Raw genomic sequence first — 24,948 nt, 5'->3', positions numbered from 1 at the left:
TAACACTTAAGTGAGAGGATTTGCAGAAGCTAAACACTGTTTCATCACAAGCACTAGAGATCTCTCCCCAGCTCTCTACCTTATCAATGTACATTGACAGTCAATATACAAGTCTTTAGCTCAGCTCAATTTCTGTAGATATATATATGCAGATGTGTCTGCCTAAAATTCAGATTATTAGCAAATAATGTGTGTGTCAGCACTATTTTCTCCTTCTGCAGAGGAAATACTTCACTTTTAGTAGGTGCTAAAGTCCATCCCTATTCAGCAAAGCTCTTAAGACATACATAAGTGATTTGCTGAATCAAGGCTTTCATTACTAGTTTCTTCATGCAAACTCACTGAAAAGAAGAGTGCATGAAGAAAAGGTTTTAGGGCAAGAGTCTCTGCCACTAACAATCTTTGGATAAGGCACTGGGAGTCTAAGTCAGAAAAGGAGAATTATCTATAGCACACAGTGGAAACCTCTCCAATTTAGTTAAAAGCACTTCACTATACACAGTATGGTCATAACAGCAGTCCCCGCTGGACCTGCTGTTTATGAACAGAGAGGTTCTGGTGGGCGATGTGGTGGTCGGAGGCTGTCTTGGGCTCAGTGACCATGAAATGATAGAGGTTTCAATTCTTGGAGAAGTAAGGAAGGGGGTCAGCAAAACCGCTGCCCTGAACTTTAGAAGGGCAGACTTTGGATTGTTTAGGTGGCTGGTTAACAGAGTCCCTTGGGAGGCAGTCCTGAAGGGCAAAGGAGTCCAGGAAGGCTGGATGTTATTCAAGAAGGAAGTGTCAAAGGCACAGGAGCAGGCCGTCCCCACGTGCCGTAAGTCGAGCAGGCGGGGGAGAAGACCGGCCTGGCTAAACAGAGAGCTTTGGCTGGAACTCAAGAAAAAAAGGAGAGCCTACTGCCTTTGGAAGAAGGGGCAGGTGACTCAGGAGGACTACAAGGATGTTGTGAGTTTATGCAGGGAGAAGATCAGAAAGACGAAGGCCCAGCTAGAACTTAAAACTGGCCACCGCCGTTAAAAATAACAAAAAATGTTTTTACAAATATACCAGCGACAAAAGGAGGGCCAGAGAGTATCTCCATCCTTTGTTGGATGCCGAGGGAAACATTGCCACGAAGGATGAGGAGAAGGCTGAGGTACTTAATGCCTTCTTTGCCTCAGTCTTTAATAGTCAGACTGGTCATCCTCGGGGTTTTCAGGCCCCTGAGCTGGGAGATGGAGATAGGATGCAGAATGAAGCCCCGTTTTCAAAGAGGTCACAGTCACCAAACTGCTCCTCCATCTGGATGCTGACAAGTCCATGGGGTCAGACGGGATCCACCCGAGTATACTGAGGGAGCAGGCAGAGGAGCTTGCCAAGCCACTCTCCATCATTTATCAGCAGTCCTGGTCAACCGGGGAGGTCCCAGATGACTGGAAGTTACCAAATGTGATGCCCCTCTATAAAAAGGGTCAGAAGGAGGATCCAGGGAACTACAGGCCTGTCAGCCTGACCTCGGTGACAGGAAAGGTCATGGAGCAGATCATCTTGAGTGTCATTATGCGGCACGTGTGGGACAAGTGGGGGATCAGGCTCAGCCAGCATGGGTTTATGAAAGGGAGGTCCTGTTTCATCAACCTGGTCTCCTTCTATGACAAGGTGACCCACATAGTGGATGAGGGGAAGGCTGTGGATGGTGTCTCCTTGGACTTTAGTAAGGCCTTTGACACTGTCTCCCACAGCATTCTCCTGGAGAAGCTGGCTGCTCACGGCTTGGATAAGTGCACTCTGCGCTGGGTTAAAAACTGGCTGGAGGGCCGATCCCAGAGAGTGGTGGTTAACGGAGTCAAATCCAGTTGGCGGCCAGTCACAAGTGGTGTTCCCCAGTGCTCAGTACTGAGGCCAGTCCTGTTCAATATCTTCATTGACGATCTGGACGAGGGGATTGAGTGCACCCTCAGTAAGTTTGCAGATGACACCAAGTTGGGTGGAAGTGTCGATCTGCTGGAGAGTAGGAAGGAACTGCAGAGGGACCTGGACAGGCTGGATCGTTGGGACCAACTGTATGAGATTCAACGAGGCTAAGTGCCGGGTCCTGCACTTGGGTCACAACAACCCCATGCAACGCTACAGGCTGGGGGAGGAGTGGCTGGAGAGCTGCTCAGCAGAAAAGGACCTGAGGGTGCTGTTCAACAGCTGGCTGAATATGAGCCAGCAGTGTGCTCAGGTGGCCAAGAGGGCCAATGGCATCCTGGCTTGTATCAGGAATAGTATGGCCAGCAGGACCAGGGAGGTGATAGTGCCCCTGGACTCGCCACTGGTGAGGTCGCACCTCAAGTACTGTGTTCAGTGTTGGGCCTCTCACTACAAGAAGGACATCAAGGTGCTGGAGCATGTCCAGAGGAGGGTAACGAAGCTGGTGAAGGGTCTGGAGCACAAGTCTTATGAGGAGCGGCTGACGGAACTGGGGTTGTTTAGTTTGGAGAAGAGGAGGCTGAGGGGAGACCTTATTGCTCTCTACAGCTCCCTGAAAGGAGGTTCTAGCGAGGTGGGGGTCGGTCTCTTCTCCCTAGTAACAAGCGATAGGATGAGAGGAAACGGCCTCAAGCTGCACCAGGGGAAGTTTAGGTTGGATATTAGGAAAAACTTCTTCACAGAAAGGGTAGTCAGGCACTTGCACAGGCTATGCAAGGGAAGTGGTTGAGTCCCCATCCCTGGAGGTATTTAAAAGAAGGGTAGCCATGGTGCTCGAGGACATGGTTTAGTGGTGGACTTGGCAGTGCTAAGTTATTGGTTGGATTCAATGATCTTAAGAGTCTTTTCCAACTTTAATGATTCTATGATGCTATGTTCTATAAGGTTACACCTTTAGATATAAGAAATGTCTAGGGCTAAAAATAAATGTTATGTATTCCTGAATCTTCTCTGTCTTGCAAAGTGAGATCCTAGGTTGTACACATATCCCTGATGAAATACTGAGTGCAAAAATATACAAGCTCTAATCATTTCCGTGAGGAGAGGAAGAAATACAGTTTTATCCAGTCAATAAGAAAAAGTTTGGACTTTTGCAAGTAGTCCTAGCAAAAATGATGTGTAAGCAGAAAGGAGATGATGAGAGAATTTTCACAATATATTACCTGGTGGTATTTCATCTCTTGCCTCTGTGTCTGGATGTATTGGGTTTATGGGACAGATGGATGTATACCGATATAACAGTAGCATTTAATAAACAGTGGAAATGGAAAGAGAAGGAAATACAGCAAGAAGACTCTGTGGGTGCATGTGATTTTTGTGTTTGCTATTTTAGCCTGTAACTGCCATCTATACTGTTCTCCACATTGTTACTGAGTTGTCATACTCCGTGGGCTGCAGCAGGGAAAGGATCCTGACTCCTCAGCCATTTGGTATGGATTGGTTGAACACCATACTGTGTGAGGCTAGCAGAACTGACTAGCTATGCTCACATTTCAGAGCCCTTCACTTGGTTCACCTCTGGGTCCCATGTGATTCCTCTTTAGCCCTGAAATGTAATCTTATGTTTGTTTTCTCTGTGCAAGGTGGTAGGTATCATGAGACACACATGTCACAGCTTGTTGGAGCAATTTTCTTCTAGCATGACAGTGAAACTCCTCTAGCATGATGATGTTCTGGGCTCTAGGACATGATTAAAAAAGTACATGGCACTTTCAAGCAGCATTGGGAACCGTGCTGGATGGAAAAAGCCAAACTGAAGGGAATACGTAATCATACTGGCTTTCTGAAGACCAAGCAGCAGATTATCTCTCAGTTGCTCTGGAAAGAACTAAGTCTGTACCTGCAGTGGCAGGTATTGTGGAGTAGCAGGCGCAGATGTACAGAGAAAAACAGCTGGTGCTGGGGACACAATATCCAAAGTATCCATGAAGTTTTACTTCACACTAGGTCCAGCCTGTCCCTATGGACTGAATGTCTGTTATTGGTCGGGGACCACGAGGTGGACACTTGCAATACGTCTTTTAATGGAGTTTCATCCCACATGAATTTAATTTGTGAGCTATGACAGTGCTCTCAGAAGTGAACTAAAACACAATATGTGAGCAGAACCGCGCGATTCCAACCAAAATATGAGCCAGGGAGTGTGCTCCCTGGTGTACTCGGCACTGGTGAGGCCGCATCTCAAATACTGCGCTCAGTTTTGGGCCTCTCACTACAAGAAGGACATTGAGGTGCTGGAGCATGTCCAGAGGAGGGCAACGAAGCTGGTGAAGGGTCTGGAGCACAAGTCTTATGAGGAGAGGCTGAGGGAGCTGGGGTTGTTTAGTCTGGAGAAAAGGAGGCTGAGGGGAGACCTTATTGCTCTCTACAACTGCCTGAGAGGAGGTTGTAGCAAGGTGGGGGTCAGTCTCTTTTCCCTAGTAACAAGCGATAGGATGAGAGGAAACGGCCTCAAGCTGCACCAGGGGAAGTTTAGGTTGGATATTAGGAAAAACTTCTTCACAGAAAGGGTAGTCAGGCACTGGCACAGGCTGCCCAGGGAAGTGGTTGGGTCACCATCCCTGAAGGTATTTAAAAGATGCTTAGGGACATGGTTTAGTGGTGGACTCGGTAGTGTTAAGTTAATGGTTGGACTCAATGATATTAAAGGTCTGTTCCTACCTAAATGATTCTATGATTCTGTTCTATGATTCTAAAACTGCCTTTCTTATAGAAGCCAAAACGTTTGAAGAGACACACCTTAAACAGAGTTGCTCCACAAAGAAGCCTGGGAGTTAACTATCACATGTTTAGTGACGATGCTTGAGAGAGTAACATCTGGACTGAAACAGGGAGTGAGTTAGAATGACACTGAAAACACCAAAACAGCACTCGCCCATTCAGGGCAGAGCCTCTGAAACTCCAATTAATAAAACTTTTCAGTGCTGACTGGCACAACACTGGCAATTTGAAGGCAACATGTTAAGGATGTGAAGATTGTCTGTGAAGAGTTTTGACATGAAGGCAAGTAATTGCAATTTGGAGCAAAGCATAATTTGTGGAGGCCACAAGGGGACAGAGAGGGGACGCATGGGCAAATCAATATGCAATGAAAACGGCCACTGCATGAGTCTGCTGGGATAGGCTGCTTTTTGTTCTCAATACTTGCTAAGGCTTCTCCACATTTTCAAAGAGGCCAGCTGTTATTTTCGCACATCCCTTATTTTGCCCTCAGGCTTGTGCAGTTTCCCACAGAATTTACCCTTAATTCGCCTTACTCCTCTTCCCTAAATGTCAGTGAAGACTAAAGGAAATTTTTGTGATCAAATCAATAGGGTTGCAGCTGTACAAGGAAACAGGAGATATCTGTTCACAGGCACTGAAACTGCAGGTATGCACTTCATTGCATACACATCATTAAGTCCCCTTACCCTCTGAACAGGGTGGCTGCATTGAAACTGTTTATGGAGAACGTGTTAACTGTCAAACTGTGTCAATATTTGGGCAAGCACTGGCTAATCTGGGTCAAAAGTGTGCCAGGATATGCTCTAACAATTTAGAAGTGTAGTAAGTCAGTTCTAGTGTCCTTGGTACTTTAATTTACTAGTGCAGAAATTATCTAAAAATTTTCCATCAGTCTTGTAACCTCTGAATCGGATACATGGGGCTTTTTACACATTTCTTCTGTTCAGTTTGGTACAACACCAAGATCCTATATATGGTCTGCTGCTGTAGGAGAAAGGAACTAACAAATGGGAAATAATTGAGAATAGAGCACTGAAGTGACTGAAAAGTAGGGGAGACTGACTTCTGAAGAGGAGGGTAACTGTTAGCATTTGAGGAGTTTAAAAGCCAAAGGGGAAGAAGAATTCTTTGCAGGGTCCAGTAGAGTTTCACTAGGTATAAAGAGCTGAGAATGACAAAGGGATCTTTAGCAAGAACAGAGGGAAGCATTTCATCAACACTGAAGCCTGCTGGACCGTGAAATAGTCTCCTGAAATAAATGGTGGCAGTCCTACAGCTCGGGTCATTTTAAATTAGACTGGCCAAAATACTTGAACGAATTCTTTAGGGAACAACTCAATATTGAGTCTCAGGGATGGCCACGTCAACCTCGCAGGCAGCTCTGCTGCTCATGATAATTAGGCTCCACCACACTGCCATGAAAAGAGTGCTGTTTGACACTCACGCGGCACCAGATCGTTCACTTACGGTGCTTGTCATGATATCGTGTTATTTATACATTACTCTGAGTTGAAAAGTCTCTGTGAAGAGGCAGGCAGAGACCCCATAAATCAAAACCCTGTACTACTGAAGCTGATGAAAGATATAAAATAGCTTGCATTAAACCTTCTAAACTGCTAGCATCAGTGAGAGATTTTACTGAAAATATCCCTCAGCAAGAAATGATATGTAGTAATGAGTGAACAAGGAACATGTTTGAACTAACAAACACATTCTGACAGACTCTGTGGGGCTTCTTTGGTTTTATTTTTATTGGATTTCATTTTCTGTCTGCTTACAAATGCTTGACTGACAGGCGTGGAGGCTGGTATCTATCTCTTCTCTTCAAAACAGATAGGGAATGAACATCAACATTTCTCAACACCGACCCAGAGGGAACAACTTTTCCTAAAAATAAAGGCATCTCCCTCACACCTGTTGCCACACCCTAACCACCTCTCCTTCTCTTTTGCCAAGAGAAGCATCAACTAAAATGAAGCTCTGTTGATGTGCTTTGCTTTCTTCAGGATATCTTCAACTGATTATTAGAAACTGGACGGAGTTATCTTCACCATATACTCACTTGCCAAAAGTTAGCAAAGCATCACCAGACAGCACTGGCTCTCATGCTCTGATGACCATATATTACTGGAGAAAACTGTCCACATTCTCACATCAGCCAAGTTAATGCCCGAGTTCTGCATTAAATACAAAAAGAAAGAAATGGAAACCTGTGGAAATACCCCAGGGAGCAGGGGGAATCGTTCTTGTTATTTACTGTGTCTTCTGACCAAAACGAGGAAGGAACATGCTAAACAATTTATTCTCCCAATTCCCTCTGAGACATAGGATGACTCTTTCAGCTTCATTTTATAGATAAGTGACTTACGATCAGTATGATCAGTGCCCAAAGCACATAAGGAGTTGATGGCAGAGTTGACACTTGAACTAATTTCTCCAATTGCTTTCCTAGCACCCTTCCACTGGAGGACTCTCCATGGCTGCACAGGCATCTGCAACTGATGGTCTCCAGTTTGCAATGTCTGTCTACCCAGTAGCAATTAATCATTGAACTGTGTTTCATCTAGACTTACCTTGTATTCGTTTGCTCTGAATGATTGACTTCCTGACCGCTAAGTAATTTAGTAACTGTAATTATCTGTATAAACTGACTGGCATCTGCTGGTTTTCAGGGCTGAGAGGTGATGTGGTTAGTCCTGGTAGTGTCAGGTTTGGCAGCTGACAAAATAGGCAGCTGCCTACCTCCATCTCTTACTGCTGCTGCTCCTCCTGTGGGGGCAGAGAGAAAAAGGGGTGTAGGGAAGTAGGGAAGTCAGGATAGATGAAATGAACCTTGTTATTTCAGGGACAACTGTTCCCAATGCCAGGAGCAAGCCCTGCTCTCCAAATCTGCCCCTTCCCTGGTATACTTCTGTCTCATCTATTCCCCACTCTTCATGGTAGGAGAATTCATATAAGACAGGGAAAGAGGGTTGTGGAGGAGGTGGGATGACCTGGTGGTGACTCCAAGGAAATGGTGGTGGGGTCTGGGAGGGGTTTGCCTCATCTTCCTTTCTCATCACCCCTGGAGAAGCTGTCTGCATGGGGAGGATCACTGGAGGCTTTCTGAATCAATATGTCATTTAGCATCTTTTTTATAGGTCTTTCCAGTCACCAGATGAAATCCTGAAGTTCTCCATTCAATGGTTATCCATTTCTTCTCAAAGTTTTATCTCCTTCCATTTTTCACATGACCACAGGTGCCAATGAAAGGCATGGGACACCAAATTATAAATATTTGCTATGACAGAGCTTGTGCCAGCACTGAGCACTGACAATGCACATTACAGTTCAGCTCATGTATTTCTGATGGCACATTTTACAGTGCTATATATAAAGTTGTTATGGCATCTATTATTCACTGCCAATACAGTTCAAGTTAAAATAGGTTTTATATAACAGTTCAAAGCAATATTTTAAGAAATAACACTTGTGTCAAGGCTGCTGTGTCCTACCAGATTTTGACATTTCCAAGCAATAAAGATCTTTATCCAAAATGTAAGGTTTTGGCGAGACATCTCCCTTGCAGACTTCTCTATTTTTAATCTGCAAGCAATAGCAAAAGAAGCACATTTAAATAAAATGAACAGCCAGCTGAACCTTTGACATGGCTGTTATCTTTCTAGGTGGAAACTGTGAACGCTGAAAAGTGCCTCAAGGGATGTTCATGACAGAGAACAATGTCCCATTAACCTGAACCTCTGAAGAGATTCTGGAGATGTGGAAAACACGAAAGTGGTAAAGAGTCATTGGAACATTAAGAAGATGACTACTATGGGCACAATTTTATATCTGTTTTTCAGGACACAAGACAGGAAGAGAATTTATTTCCTCATTTCTTTAGCAATGAAAAAGGTTTTATATCTGTTCTTGCAAAAAGGGCAAATTCAATGTCTCTCAAAATAAAAGGCCCATTACTGGTTCCAGCACCATAAGCTTCTCCAAAATTGAGTGATAATCAGTGTGGCCCAGAAGATATGATGTTCTAGCAATGCTCTGTGACCTCTTCTGTGCTGCTTAAGATCTACATGTTTCTAGTGCTAGATATGCAGAAAAGTAAAAATCCCAGCAAGACCAATCCATTTGCATAAGATATGTTTTGCACAGCTCTGTTCTTCATTCTGGTCCCCAAAGAGCAAAGGAGAACAAATGCTATACATCAGTTTGGCAACAAATTTAGTTTATTAGCTGTGTTTGACAGTTAGGAATGATGTTTCCTTTTAACCTTCTTGGTTACTTAATGGTTTTGAAAACATATTGGAAAAAAGTTGTAAGGGTGACTATGACCTCAGTGAGACCCTTCTCTGTATAGCCACAACTTCTAATGAAATCAGGGAAGTTTTAATGCACAAGATGAGTCCTTTCACAAGAAATATGTTTGTGTGGGTCAACAAACAGAAAACCAAAACCCAGTGAAAATGATTTAAAAGCACCATCTGCTTATTCAAATACAGCCGGGGGGAGGTACGACGCAGTCCAAAAATCCGTTTCATTTTCATTATATTTCTTTCAAAAGAGATGTTAAATAAAATACTATTGGTCCTAAATGTTTTCCTCCTGACGAGAAATGTTTAAGCTATGTTTGAAATAATACATGTCAAATGTAGTCCTCCTTACAGGATCAATACGGATCTTGGATAGCAAAGCAAAATGAATGCAGTTGGGATGGAGATAGGGAAAAAACAGGTAAAAAGAAAGTGCACACATTCTTAGGAAGCAGAAGGCTGAACAACATAAACATCTTAAATTGAATAAGTTATTAACTGCATAAGTTGAATAAGTTATTCAAAGGTAAATTCATATTAGACCAAATCAATAGATACACAACCTGCCCAATACATAAGTGTTGCATTTATTTAGAAGTTATGTAGGGCTGGGACTGGATTCCCTTAACGCATCTGAAGTACCCCACCAGGGCCACGTGGTCCAGTGCGGCCCCATGCAGAGATATCAGCTTGTGGCACAGAAAAGGGATTTAACCAGCAAAATAAGGATCTCTTTATGGAGACAAGACTGTATCTCTTGATTTTTCCAAAGTTGGTATGCTTGAGGCTGGGTTGGGATTTGTCATTTTCCACTGCCTAATAGGCAAACGCTAAATGTGCTTTTTTTTCTGAAGAGGACAGGGGCAACATAAAGACAGAAAGAAAAAGGCAGTGACTGTATTTCCAACAAAAGGATAACAACAATATCCTTTTTTTTCCACAACACCATTTCAGAAATACCTTTGCATCCATCCTTCTTGAACATCAAAGGAACATCCCAAAACATGCATTTTCTTGCAACAGAGTTCCCTAGTTTGTCCTGGTGGATGCAAAGAGGTTCCTCAAGTATGAAAGGACAATTCACACCCAAGGACACTCAGTGTGAGAATATTCTTTAACAATTTCATCCCTAGTAATGCATGCAAGTCCACAAAGCTCAATCATCTCTATTCAGCAAACCATAACAGAAATTAGACATACACTAACATCGACCCACTCCTGTAAAACTATCAACATTTCTTACTTACAGTGTTGAATCATATGTAGCTATCACTGTTTGCAAACAGAGGTCAAAGCCTCAAAGCACCAGTCTACAGCAGGAACGTTTGTCCCCTTTTTGCACTGTTAACTCAATCACAATTCCTGCTATACTGCAACCAAAATCTATTCTGATAAAATTAGCTCAATCCAATTAGAGGACAAAGTATAGTCCTTAATTAAATGTTCTGATTATTCTGAAGCCCTCTTTTTTTGGTTCATCTTGAGTTTAGGCCTGTAAGAGCATACAAATTAGAAAGATTTAAAATGTTCTGGTTTTACTCATTTATTCCTTAAATTTGAGTAACAAGAGTTTCCCAAAAGCATAAAAAGAGAAGTATAAAAAGAAAAATGTGGGATGTTTAACTTATTCAGACCCTTTTTGTTCCTTTTTCTCATATATTATTTATAGCACTTCTAAATAAAAGGAATAAAAATAATATGTCTTCTTTTAATTACATCAGGAACCTCTAAATACTTTGATAAAGCAAAAATATTGAATTATTTGAAAAAGTTAACAAGTTATTTCCTTTCATCTACCTATTATTCTCTCTAATGGTAAAGCTGAATATTTTTTGTCTGTGACAAGTTCCAGTTTCAAGTTTGCATGCACCTAGAAAGTTGTTTTGCTGCAGATCATGCTCAATTAAACTACCTCACTACAGACTCTGTTATAGAAGACCCACTGAAAAAAAAATTAGACCTTGAATATTAATTAATTCTTGTCATTTTCATTACAGGTCATATGGATTTCTAATTCTTCCTCCTGCCACTGATTTCCATTTTTAGAAACACCTGATAATCTCTCCCATGTTTAGTGATGCTGTACAGGCAGCCATGTAAATCAGCATTTCCTTCATCATGTTGAGCAATGCACAACACAAGGTATCTGCACTTCCAGCTCTCAAGCCCATGACAGCAGAAGGTTACTGACCTCAATCTGCTGAATGGCCTCTTCCCGCTGACGAATGACCTCCAGATCCTCTTCTGTGATTTCCGAGAGCAAGGCTTGATCCTGGCTCTGGTTCTGCCACATGCCATCTCCCCCATTAAAGATCTTCTCATCATCAGGTAGGTCAGAGAAGGGGGTCCTAGGGCTCTGCTGAGATGGGAGAATGGAAAGAAATCAAAAGATGTGTAAATATTGTTCAGTTTTACATAGTCTTCTTATGAGAAAAGAAAAAAGTAATATAATAGATCGCATAAACAATGTCAAAAAGGTGAAGAGAAGAAGAGTAAGTTACGTAAGAGGAAACATATCAAGTCTTGAAGGAAGTGTTAGGACCTGAAGCCAGATCTCCTGAACTACATTTGAGCCCCAGCAACCAGCTTCAATTTTCCAACAGTTCTGACAGAACAAAACATTTACATGCATCTCAAAGATGACACATTTACCTTGTTGATTTTCCTGCAAATTCTTCTGGAATTAGATACTTTCTCAGGCAGATAACGCCTATGCATTTTCCTTAAAGACTTCACAATCCAACTTGCAACATTCAACATAACAAAGGATGCTATCTTGTCTATTCATGCGATAAACTAAATACAGCTTTAAAAAAGGGAAAAGCATTATAGTAATGTGACTGCAGAGTCATCAGTTTGAGCCACTCACAATTTCATGGTGTTCACTCTGTAGAGTTGACTTGATTTTGCTGACACATCAGATACCATTTTCCAGGTAGTTAGATGTTCACATTGCCTTTGGGAGCTGTGCTTGTACTCAGATCCCAAATGAAAGAGTCTGGTCACGATCCAGCTACATCTACACTGCAGGTAGGGGCAGAGGTTTAACAAGGTCTTCTCCACCCCACCTTTAGCTTCTGTGCCTATAGAGATGTTGGGTTCAGTCTAGACTGGACTCAGAGAATGAACTGACACAAGGTTGGTTTGGAGAATCAGGAGGCTGAGCTCAAGTTCTGAACTAATAGGCACTGCTGAAGACTCCAATCCTACAACTGCATGAGTATTTCACTTCAAACAATGCACATGGTCCTTTAAACTGGCCTTGAGCTGAGCTTTGACTCCTAATCAAAAGTTACAATAAAAAAGCAATCCAAGCGCTTCCGACGCTCTGAAGTTGAAAGAAGAAATGGCAGTTGCTACAGCATATTCTTGACCTGAATGTCCCCAAAGTCTCTGAAAGCTACAGGAGAAAACAAGCACAAGAATTCAGGAGGATGTTCAGTTCTCTGGACCTGGGCTTATCTGAAGCACAAACACCAGGGCTTTTCACCCAGTTGTGCCTGAGAAATAAAGTCTTTTGCTGTCTTGCTGTGGCTAAGTTTTCAAAGATATTAAATGCCCTGAATTCCCACAGAGTGAATAGGAAGCAAGGCCATCGGGCAGCTTGCTGGAAGGGCAAAGAAGGACTGGAGAACTGGAAGGACTGGGAGGACTTGAGTGGAAGTTGCAGTGGAAACAATGCCAGATCACCACGGCAAGAATGAGAAGCCTAACCAAACATGCATGACGGAGGAAGGGGAATGACGAAAAAAAAGTCACTTATAATGTGTTTTACTTCTTGCTTGTTTGCTTAGACATCTGCCTTGGAGGAACTGTGAAGGAGGCATAGAGAAAATGGGTAATATTTAACTCTTGCAATCATATTTAGACACTCTAGATGGCTAGATTTTGAAGAATATCAGGCATGTGGAAACGCTTATTTAACTCCTTAACTCTTCTTTAATTCTTTAAATAGTGTATAATTTCTGCATTTAGGAACTAAAGAATTTTTGCAATTGCCTAAACCTAGACTTTGCCTTACAAAATTCATTATTATTATCACCATCATCTAGTTGCAGACAAGGAAAATTATACAATGTGATGGAGGAAATGCGGTGATGGAAGAAGTAGAGGCTTACAGAAAAATGGGCAGCAAACAGTCAAGTATCTTTCAAAAATATAAACAGAAGATTAAAATCTTTGACATTAATGTCTGTCTGTGTTTCACCTTCTGCTTCCCTGGGGTCTGTTATCTACAGAGAAAGGGTATGTTACAGGAAGAAAATCATCATTTAAAATTAGGTTAAAAATTCATTTACACTTTAAAAGACGCATTTTAATAGGATTAAGATACCCTGGGGGTGTTTTATTCACTAATTATTACATGCTTTGGACACTAACTTATCTGGTAGAGTGTTTCAGTGCCAAAAGCATGTATTAATGGACTCAAGGAAAAAACCCTTGGGGTATTCTAATGCTTCATTTATAATGACAGAGGTGTCCTTTCAACTTCACTAGTGGGCTAACTAGGACATGTAGAGGCAGTTATACTGCACAATGCCAAGTAAGCTGGAAAAGCCCAAGTGTCTGCCCTCTGAAGACGCAGGAAAACAGTGATCTAATGAAATTCTTGTACTATGTTCACAGCAAGGACACTGTGCTATGGACCTAAATGCACACAAATGGACGCTTAAAGCCATGCTTTCCTACGCAGATATGCATTTCAGTGGAAGATAACAAACTTACAAGTTTTCAAATGTTTCCTGTTCTGTTCTGATGTGGGAGCACAGGATTAACAGGAGAGCCAGCAATATAGCAACCAACTCTTCAAATTATATTAGTCCATGTAATACCACAGCTGTATCATAAATATGCTTGATCTTGGCCTGTGTCAACTCTATTAGTCATCCCCACTTGTTGGTCCTGGTATCTGTAAATAACATGGCTCCCCCGAATAATCCAGATAGTGCAATGCAAGTGATGCTGCTCAGTCATCCCTTACAAAAGCTGGCTATTAATCTGTTTAAATAGATAATGGTCCAGACACAGATGTTTTTCTCTGAACAATGTAGTGGCTTAAGTTAATTTCAGAGCTGCTAAAGGCAATTACGTGAGTTTGTATCCTTAATATCTTTCAAGAAAATCCAACCACGGCTGCTGAGTGAGTGAGTAAATCAGGAAACAACGGGATAGAGGGGGAGCGAAGTTTCCTTTCAGACACAAAAATGGCTCCATAGTAAGATTAAATATAGTGACCATGGCCTGCTATCGGGGTATGTATGGTGGCTGGCTGTGCTAACAAAGTAAAAGCAATTTTGTGTTTGTTGATGGTACAGAGCCCCTCATTTCTGTGATAAAGTGAACAAATCCTAGATTCGAAAGTGTGAAGAAATCTAATGACTTTTAATACTTCTGACTGAAAACTCCTTATAGCTTGGTTTATCAGTGGTCCTTGTTCCCTTTTGAGTTGTGCTTATTGCCATGTCTGACAAAATATTTTATTTATAGCAAGAAAAGATATGATGGAGGACTGTCACTGAGCCTCCACAGATAAAGTTCCTTTTGACAATGCACTGGAAGGGGCCATAACTCCCTATACACGCATTTCCACATTAAATTTGATTTAATGCCAAATGTTATGCCCTGTGAATCTCTCTGTAATTTTCTGTTGGATTTCCTTTCATAAATTGTTAATTGGATGTGTTTGAAGTTGTTCTTTTGTTGAAATTTGCCTGTGGCAGACTTTGTCAAGATGTATCTATAAACCAAACTCTGCCTGTGAAAAAAATGATAGGAGAGAAAAAGTTGAGTATATCTGATATGCTCAGTAGTTCTTTTAAAATTAAATTCTTAGGACTGAGGGTCATACTATGCTGTTATTCATCATATCTGAAAAATTATGCCCAGCCACAACATTTCTTCTGTTGGATAAAATCTTTTCACTAGGATAAAATCGTTGCTGCTTACAACTACATTTTTAAATCAGATTTATTCTACCAATGGGGAGATGCTATATGCAGCTGCTGATAGCGAAGAGGAAAAAAAATTAAAAAAGGTTTTATCTGGATGGTGACAACTTCTGCCAGTATCTGTACTTTACCAGCAGTAAAATCTTTGTATCAGAGCTGCATGGAGGTATTTAAAAGATGGGTAGACGTGGTGCTTGAGGACATGGTTTAGTGGTGGACTTGGCAGTGACAGGTTAACAGTTGGACTCGATGATCTTAAAGGTCTTTTCCAACCTTAACGATTCTATGATTCAATGATTCTGAGACTCCTCCAAAGATGACCTCTCGCAGCCCAGTGCCTGCCTCACTCCCCTTCGTATATTAGAAGGTATAGAAGAGCAGTGTTAACACACACAATTTCTTCTCCTTGTACACAGCAATATCACAAGTTTTACAACCCATGTCACATAAAATCACCAAGCAAGGGACTGAAATGACCTCTCTTCAAGTTCCCATATGGTCTTTATTCCACCCAGAAGCAGAAATCTAACGTGAACCCCACCTAACAGAATATCAGACAGCTTTCTTGGTTCATCTTCAGAGAGTTAGGAAATCTCCTGTAGCAGTAAGATGTGTGCTGGTACTGTCTCAGTCCTGTAGCTCCCTTTTACTTCTCTAACTTTAACAATGCCATTTCTGATTGCTCATTATAAGATTGTTCACTTATCAGAAATTAAGGACACAAAATGCTGACTGGAGATGGATGAGAAATGTCTTTTACCACCAGTGAAATGTTTGGTGATTTCAAAGGAAAATTTCTTTTCCACACCACATCAAAACCTGAAGATATAGAGAAAAATTATAAGCCAGAGAGAAAGAAGGAGACACACTCCCTCCAGCTCAGGTTAGTTACAAGTCAGATAATTAAGGTGCCCAGTGTCAGCTGCAATAAGATGGTCCCCTCACAGTCTTTCCAAAAAGAACTGTACAAGTTGATGTAAATAATTAAGATTTATTGGAGTTGGATTTACAGACTGTGTCTACCAGATGAATGATAAACTACAGGGGCAGGAGGATGAAGGGCTGAGGAAGACATTCACACACTTCTACCTTCAACTTCGGTGTGAAGGAAGCTGAAGAGGAGATTTAATTGAGCTCAGTGTCTGAAATTAGACAACATGAACCCATTTCTACACCATCTCCATCCACTCTGACTTCAATCAGGAGTTGTGTCCTGGAGAGGAGGGTTTCATTTCTGACTGTGTGTGAAAACATGGGAAGAGGATATTAATGGAGTATCTTAGGACAGATGTGACAGAGCTGTTGATACCATCAAAGTGGGGAAAGTAGGTCTCCTAACTGGACTGAAAACTTAATTCCGGAGAATAAGAAGGAACACAAGTAAATTTTTCTGACTACTTCTCCACTCATATCCATATTTCGAGCAGTTGAAGCTGTCCTCATCATCACTTGATTGCTAGGCACTTGAGATTGAAAGCTGTCTCCTTTATTCTAGACCATCCTGCAAGGTCTTGGACTCAGTCTGGCAACTGGCTCTATTACACAGCACCATTTCTCTTAGCTCAAAATCAGCCCAAACCAGAAAATAACTTGCCTTTGATATGCACAGCACAGTTCACAAATTCACTGGTTACCTCCAAGTTTATATGAGCACAAGTAAAAGAAGTCTCACCCACATAAGCTAATTTTGTACTACATACTGCAGGTTGTTCCAAGGAAATCTTTTGCAGCCATGAAAACAGAGTATTTTAGAGGTCTTACATGACTCAGGTAGTAAACCAAGGAAGGATGCTCTGTCTTCTCCAATCTCAAGAAGCCTCCTGCACCTCTAGCTGGGATATGGCCAGCTCAAGCAGTAATCAACACACCTCCCACACCTCCTGCAAACTATCACATCTCCTTGGGTTACATTTTGTCTCTGGCTTTCACACAAAATGCAAATGCAGAGATGTTTATCTCCTGTTTTATGGTATGTATAGACATATAAACAGCCAGGCTACACTTTATGAGGGCATCCTATTCTCACTAGCATCCAGGCCTAGAGATTCACGTTTTATTGCATGTAGAATAATGAGGCCGGAGTGCCTGCATTAAAGATCAATAAAATACTTTACATGGAGGACCACTATGCACACTACTGCTGTAGTTACGCTACCTGCCTGTGCCTGACACATTTTTAATAGCATGTTGGCACTGCAAGCTGTCTGGGACAAAAATGGCACGGAGCAGCCGCTTTGGCCTGGCTGTCTACAATGTACAGCTAGGTTAAGAAGACAAATAAATCAGATTAGATGATCTTTCTCAAACCATCCTTCCAAAACAACTAACCTTGAGACTCAATGAGATTTAGAGCTGTAACTTGCCAAGCAAAAGCCCAAAGCAATTACAGGTAGAAAGGCCTCAGGCGGGCATAGAACAAGCAGCCTGGGACTTCTAAATTTTTTAGGGGAGTGAAATAGTGATATTACAACTTTGCATTATCTTTCACACAGAAGATCACAGCCGTGATTGGTAATCTGAGCTCTGTTATCTTACAGAGGTGCTTCCCACAACACCAGGGGAAGAAATGCAATCACAAATTAATCATTGCTTGCTCTTCCTTTTCACTCGAACATGGGCACATTTAAAACTACCATAGCAAGGACAACTTTTAAGTGGGATATTTTCAATCCTTCCTGCATGCATCACTAACATGGGCAAATACAGAAATACATTCAGCATTTTCTTCAAGTTATGTAAATTTTATTACTCTGCACCAATGTAGCATGAGAAAAAACAGCATGGGGAAATTAGCATAAAGGGATGGGTTGAAGTGCATTTTTATTTAAATTAACTAGAATCTCTCATGTGTTTCTGTCTTCACTCTTGATCAAGTTGTTTACTTTTGAATGATGTGAACCTGAAATTGAGCAAGAAAATCATCATTTCTACCAGCTTCTTGCTATGGAATCTGCAAGAAATTACTAATTTTGGGGAGAATGTAATAGCAGAAACTATTTTGCTAGTTCACTTTTCAGCACTTATAAATTTAATTGTTCATGTCTCTGTAGTCATGAAGACTAAGAAAATCCATTTAGTTTCCTGGAACTAGAAGAAACTTAGTAAGAGAGTACCTAGTTCATCCCTCCTACTGTTTTCTTCTTCTTTTTTTTTCTTCAAGACTTTATTACTTCACCAAATTCATTCTGAGCAATCCTGACCTCATCACCTAGGGCTGCTCTAGTTCAGAGTCGATCTTACTGTACTCAGGGTGAGAGAATTAAATGACATGTCTGTGGTAGATGAAGAAAAAGAAAATAAGGCAGGGCCCTGAGGTTTAGCTCTCTGATAACCAACGTGCTTTTAAGAAGCACAGCATATTTTCACCCCAAGGTGAAGACCAAATTTAGGAGGAATGCCCTTCCTACCAGGCTTAGATGGTGGGGCTGACACTGATATTTTGTTCATGGAGATCATCAGCTTCTAAGGGCAAACTTCAGTTGATTGCAAGGACTACATTTTGTCACGTATTTTCACCCTGCATAATTCTTCCAGATGCCCCATAAGGGAAGGAAGGAGCAGTTTGTCCTGTTTCTATTTCCAGTCCTTCTTTTTTTCTCTTGATTTGGCAACTTTGTCTACCATGCAAATAGATGGTCCCAAGGCAATGTGAGTGAAACAAAACAGCAAGTGAAGAGAGGTATAAACTTCCCCTCTCTGTAATCTAACATCCTTTTCTTTTCAAACCCATTTCATTGAATGACTGAAGTCTGATCACACATGTCTAAACTCATCCTTCTCCAAGACAACTGCCTGTGCTATCACTAGCTTCAGGTGGCAACTCTATACATGCAAAGCAAGTGGATGAATGCTCCTTTAAGATTGCCACAAAGGAGAGCATTCGCCGGTATTGTTACAGCATCGCATCACATTCCTAAAGCTCTTCCTGCCCTTTCCTAGCTGTCTGAATTATATTCTCATAATTCTCTGTCTCTGCACAACTCTGCTGCTGGCACCGTTTTTGGCTGGCACTGCTGGCTGAAAGCTGTACTGTATGTCGTCCCTGGATCCTGATGCTAGGCAGAAAACTCCCCTGCTCGCAGCTCCCTCACTGAACATCTGAAGCACCCAGCATTTGTGTAAATGGACCATGCTTGCAAGAGCTCACAGACAAATCAAGACTGTCTAGAAAGGACCGTGTTGTCTCTGCTTCCCGACGTATGTGCCGCACAGCTGGTGAGCAGGTCCCTGCTAGAAAGGCAAACAAGAAGGAGAATGAGTCACTGGCTCACTCGTTAACACCTGTCTAGTGCAAAAAAAAAAGTGAGAAGTCTTTTTCCTGGGTTCACATGGAGGCAAGAGCCAAATTCAACTTGATTTCCTGCAGCAGAGACAACCCCTAGCATGGGTACAGTTCCACTCTGTAGTGTGGAGCAGTGGAAAAGTAGGAAGATGCTGGAAATAAAAAGTATGTCTTTTTTCTTTCAAGAAATTGACTGCTTTTGTACTACATGGAAGGTATGAAAATGGGCATATTTACTAAATCCTAGTAGCTGCTATGCAGAATGGAGCATTTGAATTTGAATGTTAGTGGCTAAACCAGAGTATATTTTTATGCCGTGCACTTTGGAGGAGGCTCACTCCTGTTAATCCTCGTCTCCTTCTCAGGTTTTTTTTAAAGTGTTCAGACACTTTTTTTCGGAAACATGGTTGACTCCCACAAACCTCTTTGGCAGCAATCTTTTAATCTCTTTTCGTTACTGGCCTTTGGCAGGTTTTCACTGGACTGCTCAGTGTCCAAGCAAATGTTCACAGCCTAGTAGGGAGAAACACTCTCATTTACCGACTGCTCTACAAAATATCTGCCCATTTCACAGCCCCTTCACTGTCTGTGTTCACAGTACTTCAGTTACTGCCCAAAAGCCTGATCCCAAATTAGGACAAAAATCAGAGGCAGCTTTTCACCACCCATCTGGAGGAACACTGCTGACCATTGTAAGGGTAGGTGGTCAGTTGATGAGACAAGAGAAGGGTTCTGCCTCTTTGTGAGAGTGGGGTCCACCTTTGTGGGAGAGAAGGAGAAAAGTGGGGGCTGAGCTTGGAATGGCAGAATGGGACAATACCTGTTCACCCCACCACAGCTTCTGGCATCACCCACAGAAGAGCCCCAGTTTGAATAATGCCAACATTGTACTGAAATGTACTTCAGCAAGATGCTGAAGCACAGAAATGACTAGCTCTGCACTGGGGCAACAGCAATGCCTCTGCAGGCAAACATAACCTATTTTCACTTACAGGCTTTTCTCAGCAGCCTTCTGTTATCCATTGGATTTCACCATAAGGGATCAAGACATAAATGGTCTATCTTCTATCACAAAGGATGCTCAGCCCTTTGGGTCCAGTTCACAGCAAATTGTTTTCAGCACTAACTCAAAACAAAACAGGGGCGTTATCATAGGCTGGTAACCTGAAAACTTAAAGTCAAAGCGAGTTAGTCAAAATGATCAAGCAAAAGAGTCAGAGCCAGGCAGAGTTCATCTCCACCTGAGAAAGCAACCTCTCAATAGAGAGAAAGTCAAGTCAGTGGAGTTTAGGGCACGATTTGTCCCATCCAAAATAGCCACTCCAAGCAAGCGTGAAGTCAGCAGCACGCACTGCATGGCACGGCATCAGCAGAGAAACCAAACAGATCAAAACCACAAGCTGGGAAGTTCAACAAGAAAGTGTCTTTGACAGACCCTTCATATGTGCACAGCAGCGATGGGAGAAGAGGGAACAAAAATTCACATTTTCTCAATGCCATGTAAACTTTTTTTTTTTTTTAATTTACCTGTGAATTTGCTACAATAAAGCCTATTGATCCATGTCTGATTGCAGGCAGCTGCTTGTTAGGTATTACACTAATACGATACACAAACCCTTAATTGTTTTTCTTCAGGACATTTTTTGCTTTAATTAAAATACAAACAAAGGTAATAAAAATGTTAAAAAGAGAGAAAAAGACAGACACCTGCAGTGAAACAAGAGACACCAACTGAATCGAAGTGAAAATATTGAAAATCTAATTTGGGACTATCTAGCAGCACTGCTATACAACAGGCTGTCATGGATCAGTGACATGATCTGTGGTCAGTCTCTGGTGAACCCATTCACAACAGCCAGACAGCATGTAAAGGGCTCACCCTGGCTTCTCTTTTCAACAGGTTTGATGAAAACTTTCTATCTCTAGGGAGATCTAATTAGACTGAGCTTTTTGACCAGAACTGGCCAGAACTGAAGCTGTTATGAGCATCTCAAATAAAATAAGATTTAGGAAAGCAAAGACACCGTGAAGATGATGGAGGAAGTCATTGTTAACAAAGACTACATAATTATGTTGGGCTACTTCCCAACACAGGTAGTGTTGAAGAGTGTGTGCCTTTTTTCTAGGGTCTGTTTTTAGGTTATTTAACAAAGGATAAATCCAGGCAAGTGATCCTGGCACGTAGTGTTTGTAAAAACCCCTTATCCCACATCAGCTATACATGCAGGTAACCTTAAAAACAGGTGGATGGATGTTTCTCCACTGGTTTTGCCAGAGATGGACTTGGGAGCAATCACCAAGCCCCATCCTGTTAGGAAAGCCATGAAGGCAATCCCAACACAGCTTGAGTGGGTTGTGTTTTCAGCCAGCTCAGCTGGATCTGGAAGAGCACATCTGTCTATGCTGATTATAGAGGTTCTGCTGTTCCTCTTGGGTCAAGAAAATAACGGAGCCCAGGAAAGCACAGTCTTTATGGGCTTTTCCTTAAACTTAGAAAACAAAACAGGGCTTTAGCAAGGCCAAGCAGCTTTTTTCCAATGTTACTTGCTGTTTCTGTATGCTGCAATCAAGAATTGCTTAGGGAGCAAGTTCTTTGGTCTCTTTTAAGTGACATATCTGCTCAAGCTAACAAGGTGTGTGCTGAAAGTGTATAACCTAACAAGTAGAAATTCCTTTTATTGTCTCCCTATGCTTCCTACCAAACGTTTGTTGGTTGGGTTTTTTTTTCTGCTTTCCCTCCAAACATGATATGTTCCAGCTCATGGGACACAATCACCCAATTGGCAGTGCTGGGAGGAAAGGAAGATACTTGGAAATTAGCATTTGATTCTAGTAGTTGTATTCTTAAGTGTATAATTATGGCACAGCACTGCACAGCAGAGTCTATTTAGACAGGGATTTTTGCAATCAAAAGGTCTGTGGCATTTGTTCCTCAAGAAATACAGTCAGTGAAATAAAGATCACGTTTTCAACTAAATTGGTGAAATGGCTGATTTCTCCTACTTGTCCTAGACATGTCCATGCAGGAGGGGACGAGTCTGTTTCTTTCTCCTGACCAGTGATAGTCCCTCTCTAACATAGTCTAATCTCCCAACCTGTAAATAACGCTAAGAAAAAAATAAGTTCAACTGAAGGGAGTTAAATGCTTGCCCTGATTTTTGTGTGCTGTGACATCAAGGAGCAACGTGGATCTGAGGACATTCGTTTAGTGGAAATATTTAATAACCAGTCAACTCAAGAAAAATTAAAAGTGACAACTTGAATTTCAAGTCAAATGAAGTCAGGGTATTTACTGGTTTAAAGAAAAACACAAGAACAGCATCAAGAAAATTACATCTTTCCTCAAGAATAGTGATCTAGTTATTACAGATCGAGACAATGTCTCAAGAAAGAGAAACTAAAGATATTAGGTAAATGTAGTCACAATGCATATTTGTGACCAAAATGCCTGCAAAGTGAAATAATGAAAATGGGAAGTGTAAACATTGTTAAAGGGAACAAAATCTTGTTTCTGAATTAAGTTTGTCCAGGGAGAATTAAATAGGAAGAATTTGGCTGTTTGTTCATTTGTCCTGTATGAGTTTTTTACAGGGCAAGATGAAGTAAATTTAACCTTCCAAAGACTGACAAGAAATAGGAAGTGCCAGCAAAGGAAAGCAATGTAGACCAGCTTTATTATCCTCATGTGCTCCATGCTGTCTCTGTGATATACGTTTACAGAAATGCTAACCTTTCTTTAGCTCAAGCGTTCAGTCCCATACCGCATGATTAGCATAGAGGCTTGATGAAGGCTTTCATGAGGATTGAAAAGCTATCTAAAATGTTTGCAAAATAAAACATTCAGGGAAAGGATTAAGATAAAAAATGCTGAAAGGTTTTCAGCTCAGCACCTCCAGAACGTGACATGTAACAAAATTGTCCAAAATCTGTGCATTTTACCAGTGAACATCAGGACAATGTCTTAACTGTGTCAGAGGCAGGAGAGGCCACAGATAAATATTCAGATAATTTCTACCACACTTTTTTATTGGACCATTATTATTATTTATTTTACTTATGTTTTAACTGTGCTATCGACTTTCCAAACTGATGGGGCATTAACCATCCACACAACTGTTCTTTATTAGCTTTAGCACTTAATCTACCTGTTTCTTTCCTACCATCAGGCCATTCTGACTTCTATCATTTAACTCAGTGAATAATTCACCTGATCTTCATTTATATTTTCACCTTGTAAGTATTTATAGACTGTAATCATGTCTCTATTGATACTTTCTTCTAGACTACTTAATTTAGCTCCCTCGTTTTCTCATCTGATGTTTATAGACTATACCTTGTTATTTTACTTTCCCTGTTTGTATTCTTTTTTATTCTCTCTGTATATACCAATACCCTTCCCAAGCCATTAACTCCAAGATTTCATGGCTTGTGCCATAAAAATACATTTCTGTTGGAAACTTTCACCCAAACACAGGAGAAATTTTGTCACATGTTAAAGTCTACTCTGAAAACTGCTGTATGGGGCTTTGGTTGGTTGGTTGGTTGATTAGTTGCCTCTTCGTAATTTTCCTAACTATTCGACCTAGTCTCAGAGGGCTTGAATCTGGATACTTTCCATTCCTACAGTAATAAAGGAGAAATGAACAGATTCTGCAAGGCTAGGACATACTGACTGAATTAAAATCATATTTCACTCCTCAAAATAGACCTCTGGTTCCAAAACCACACTGGAGTAGGATCCTCTCAGTAGAAAAACAGCTTTCTGCTGTTTCTTTGAAGGCTAGATTACACCTCAAGCTTCATAAAGCCTTATGAAATAACTACTTATTATTCAAAGTGCTCTCTTCTTTTACTTACCCTTTTCGCAAATCAGGACCTATGGACTCAGCAATGAGCTGCTCCAGGCCATACAGCACATGTATGCATGCAGTGGTGCACAGCATTTTCTAGTATATAATGTATTGCTCCTCAGTGCTCCTTTGCATATGTGGAGATGAGCTTTTTATCACTTAGATAATCTAAGACTTCACACTGCACAAGAAGCTCCTCATTAACACATATGTGTGTGTGCATGGATGCAGGCACATACCCGTTGGCACTGTCATCTCTCTCTGTCCAAGGAGCCATGAATTTTGGGGGGAGAAAGGGGCCACAGCAAGCCACAGGAAGGGTGTTTTCGGGGAACTGGAATATTTCCCTCTGCTCCCTGTCTACTCAAAAAAGTGAAGAGGGCTTCTCCAGTCGGTAATTCAACCCAATAAAGTTATGCCCTTGCTTAATTTTTTTTTTTCCTTTTCTCCACTGACTTTCTAAAGAGCTATAAACTGCTAACAGAGCCAAGGAGCTATGCTGTTAACAGTTACCTAACGTTAGATGCCTGTTTGTCCCATCAGATATCGTGTCCCATTCAGAGAAAGAGGGATAAATTAGGCAGATGCTGGTTCAGGACTGGAGGTACAGACATGTAAGTGGGATCCCTCTTAACCCTAATTTGAGATGTTTGCACAGTAGATATCTTCGTTTGATTTCATCAGCCAAATTGAACTGCCAGAAATCCACCTCGCCAAGCTTTACATACCCACACTGGAAGCATTGACCTCCAAGCTCCTTATTAAGACTCCCATTATATTCAGTGGAGACATGGTCAATAAAGTCAATGGAGATAAGAGCCCTATTCTGCAGATTTAAAAGATTGACAGCTAGTTAACATGAGATTGTGTCGTAGACTATAAAG

The 24,948-nt window shown here is 41.4% G+C and overlaps 1 protein-coding gene across 9 annotated transcripts in view; it reads right to left on the bottom strand.

Moving 5' to 3' along the window:
* The window catches only part of TSNARE1 (t-SNARE domain containing 1), a 500,311-nt gene that overhangs the window by 230,580 nt on the left and 244,783 nt on the right, over positions 1 to 24,948 (bottom strand). For 8 of the 9 annotated variants that reach the window (XR_015700647.1, XM_087739795.1, XM_087740350.1 and 5 more), the window contains one exon: positions 11,176 to 11,343. Coding sequence is in view for 8 of the 9 variants with exons in the window: in XM_087739795.1 (XP_087595921.1) it covers positions 11,176 to 11,343 (168 nt within the window). In the remaining variant the exon portion in view is untranslated. The remainder of the gene's footprint in view (positions 1 to 11,175; positions 11,344 to 24,948) is intronic. The other variant, XM_087740277.1, reaches the window with a different exon arrangement.

Source organism: Nipponia nippon, unplaced genomic scaffold (genome assembly GCF_047370975.1).
Source record: "Nipponia nippon isolate SJK-2023a ecotype South Korea unplaced genomic scaffold, ASM4737097v1 scaffold_1, whole genome shotgun sequence".
In the NCBI taxonomy this organism is placed as follows: Eukaryota; Metazoa; Chordata; class Aves; order Pelecaniformes; family Threskiornithidae; genus Nipponia; species Nipponia nippon.
This window is presented reverse-complemented; position numbering and strand designations above follow the sequence as displayed.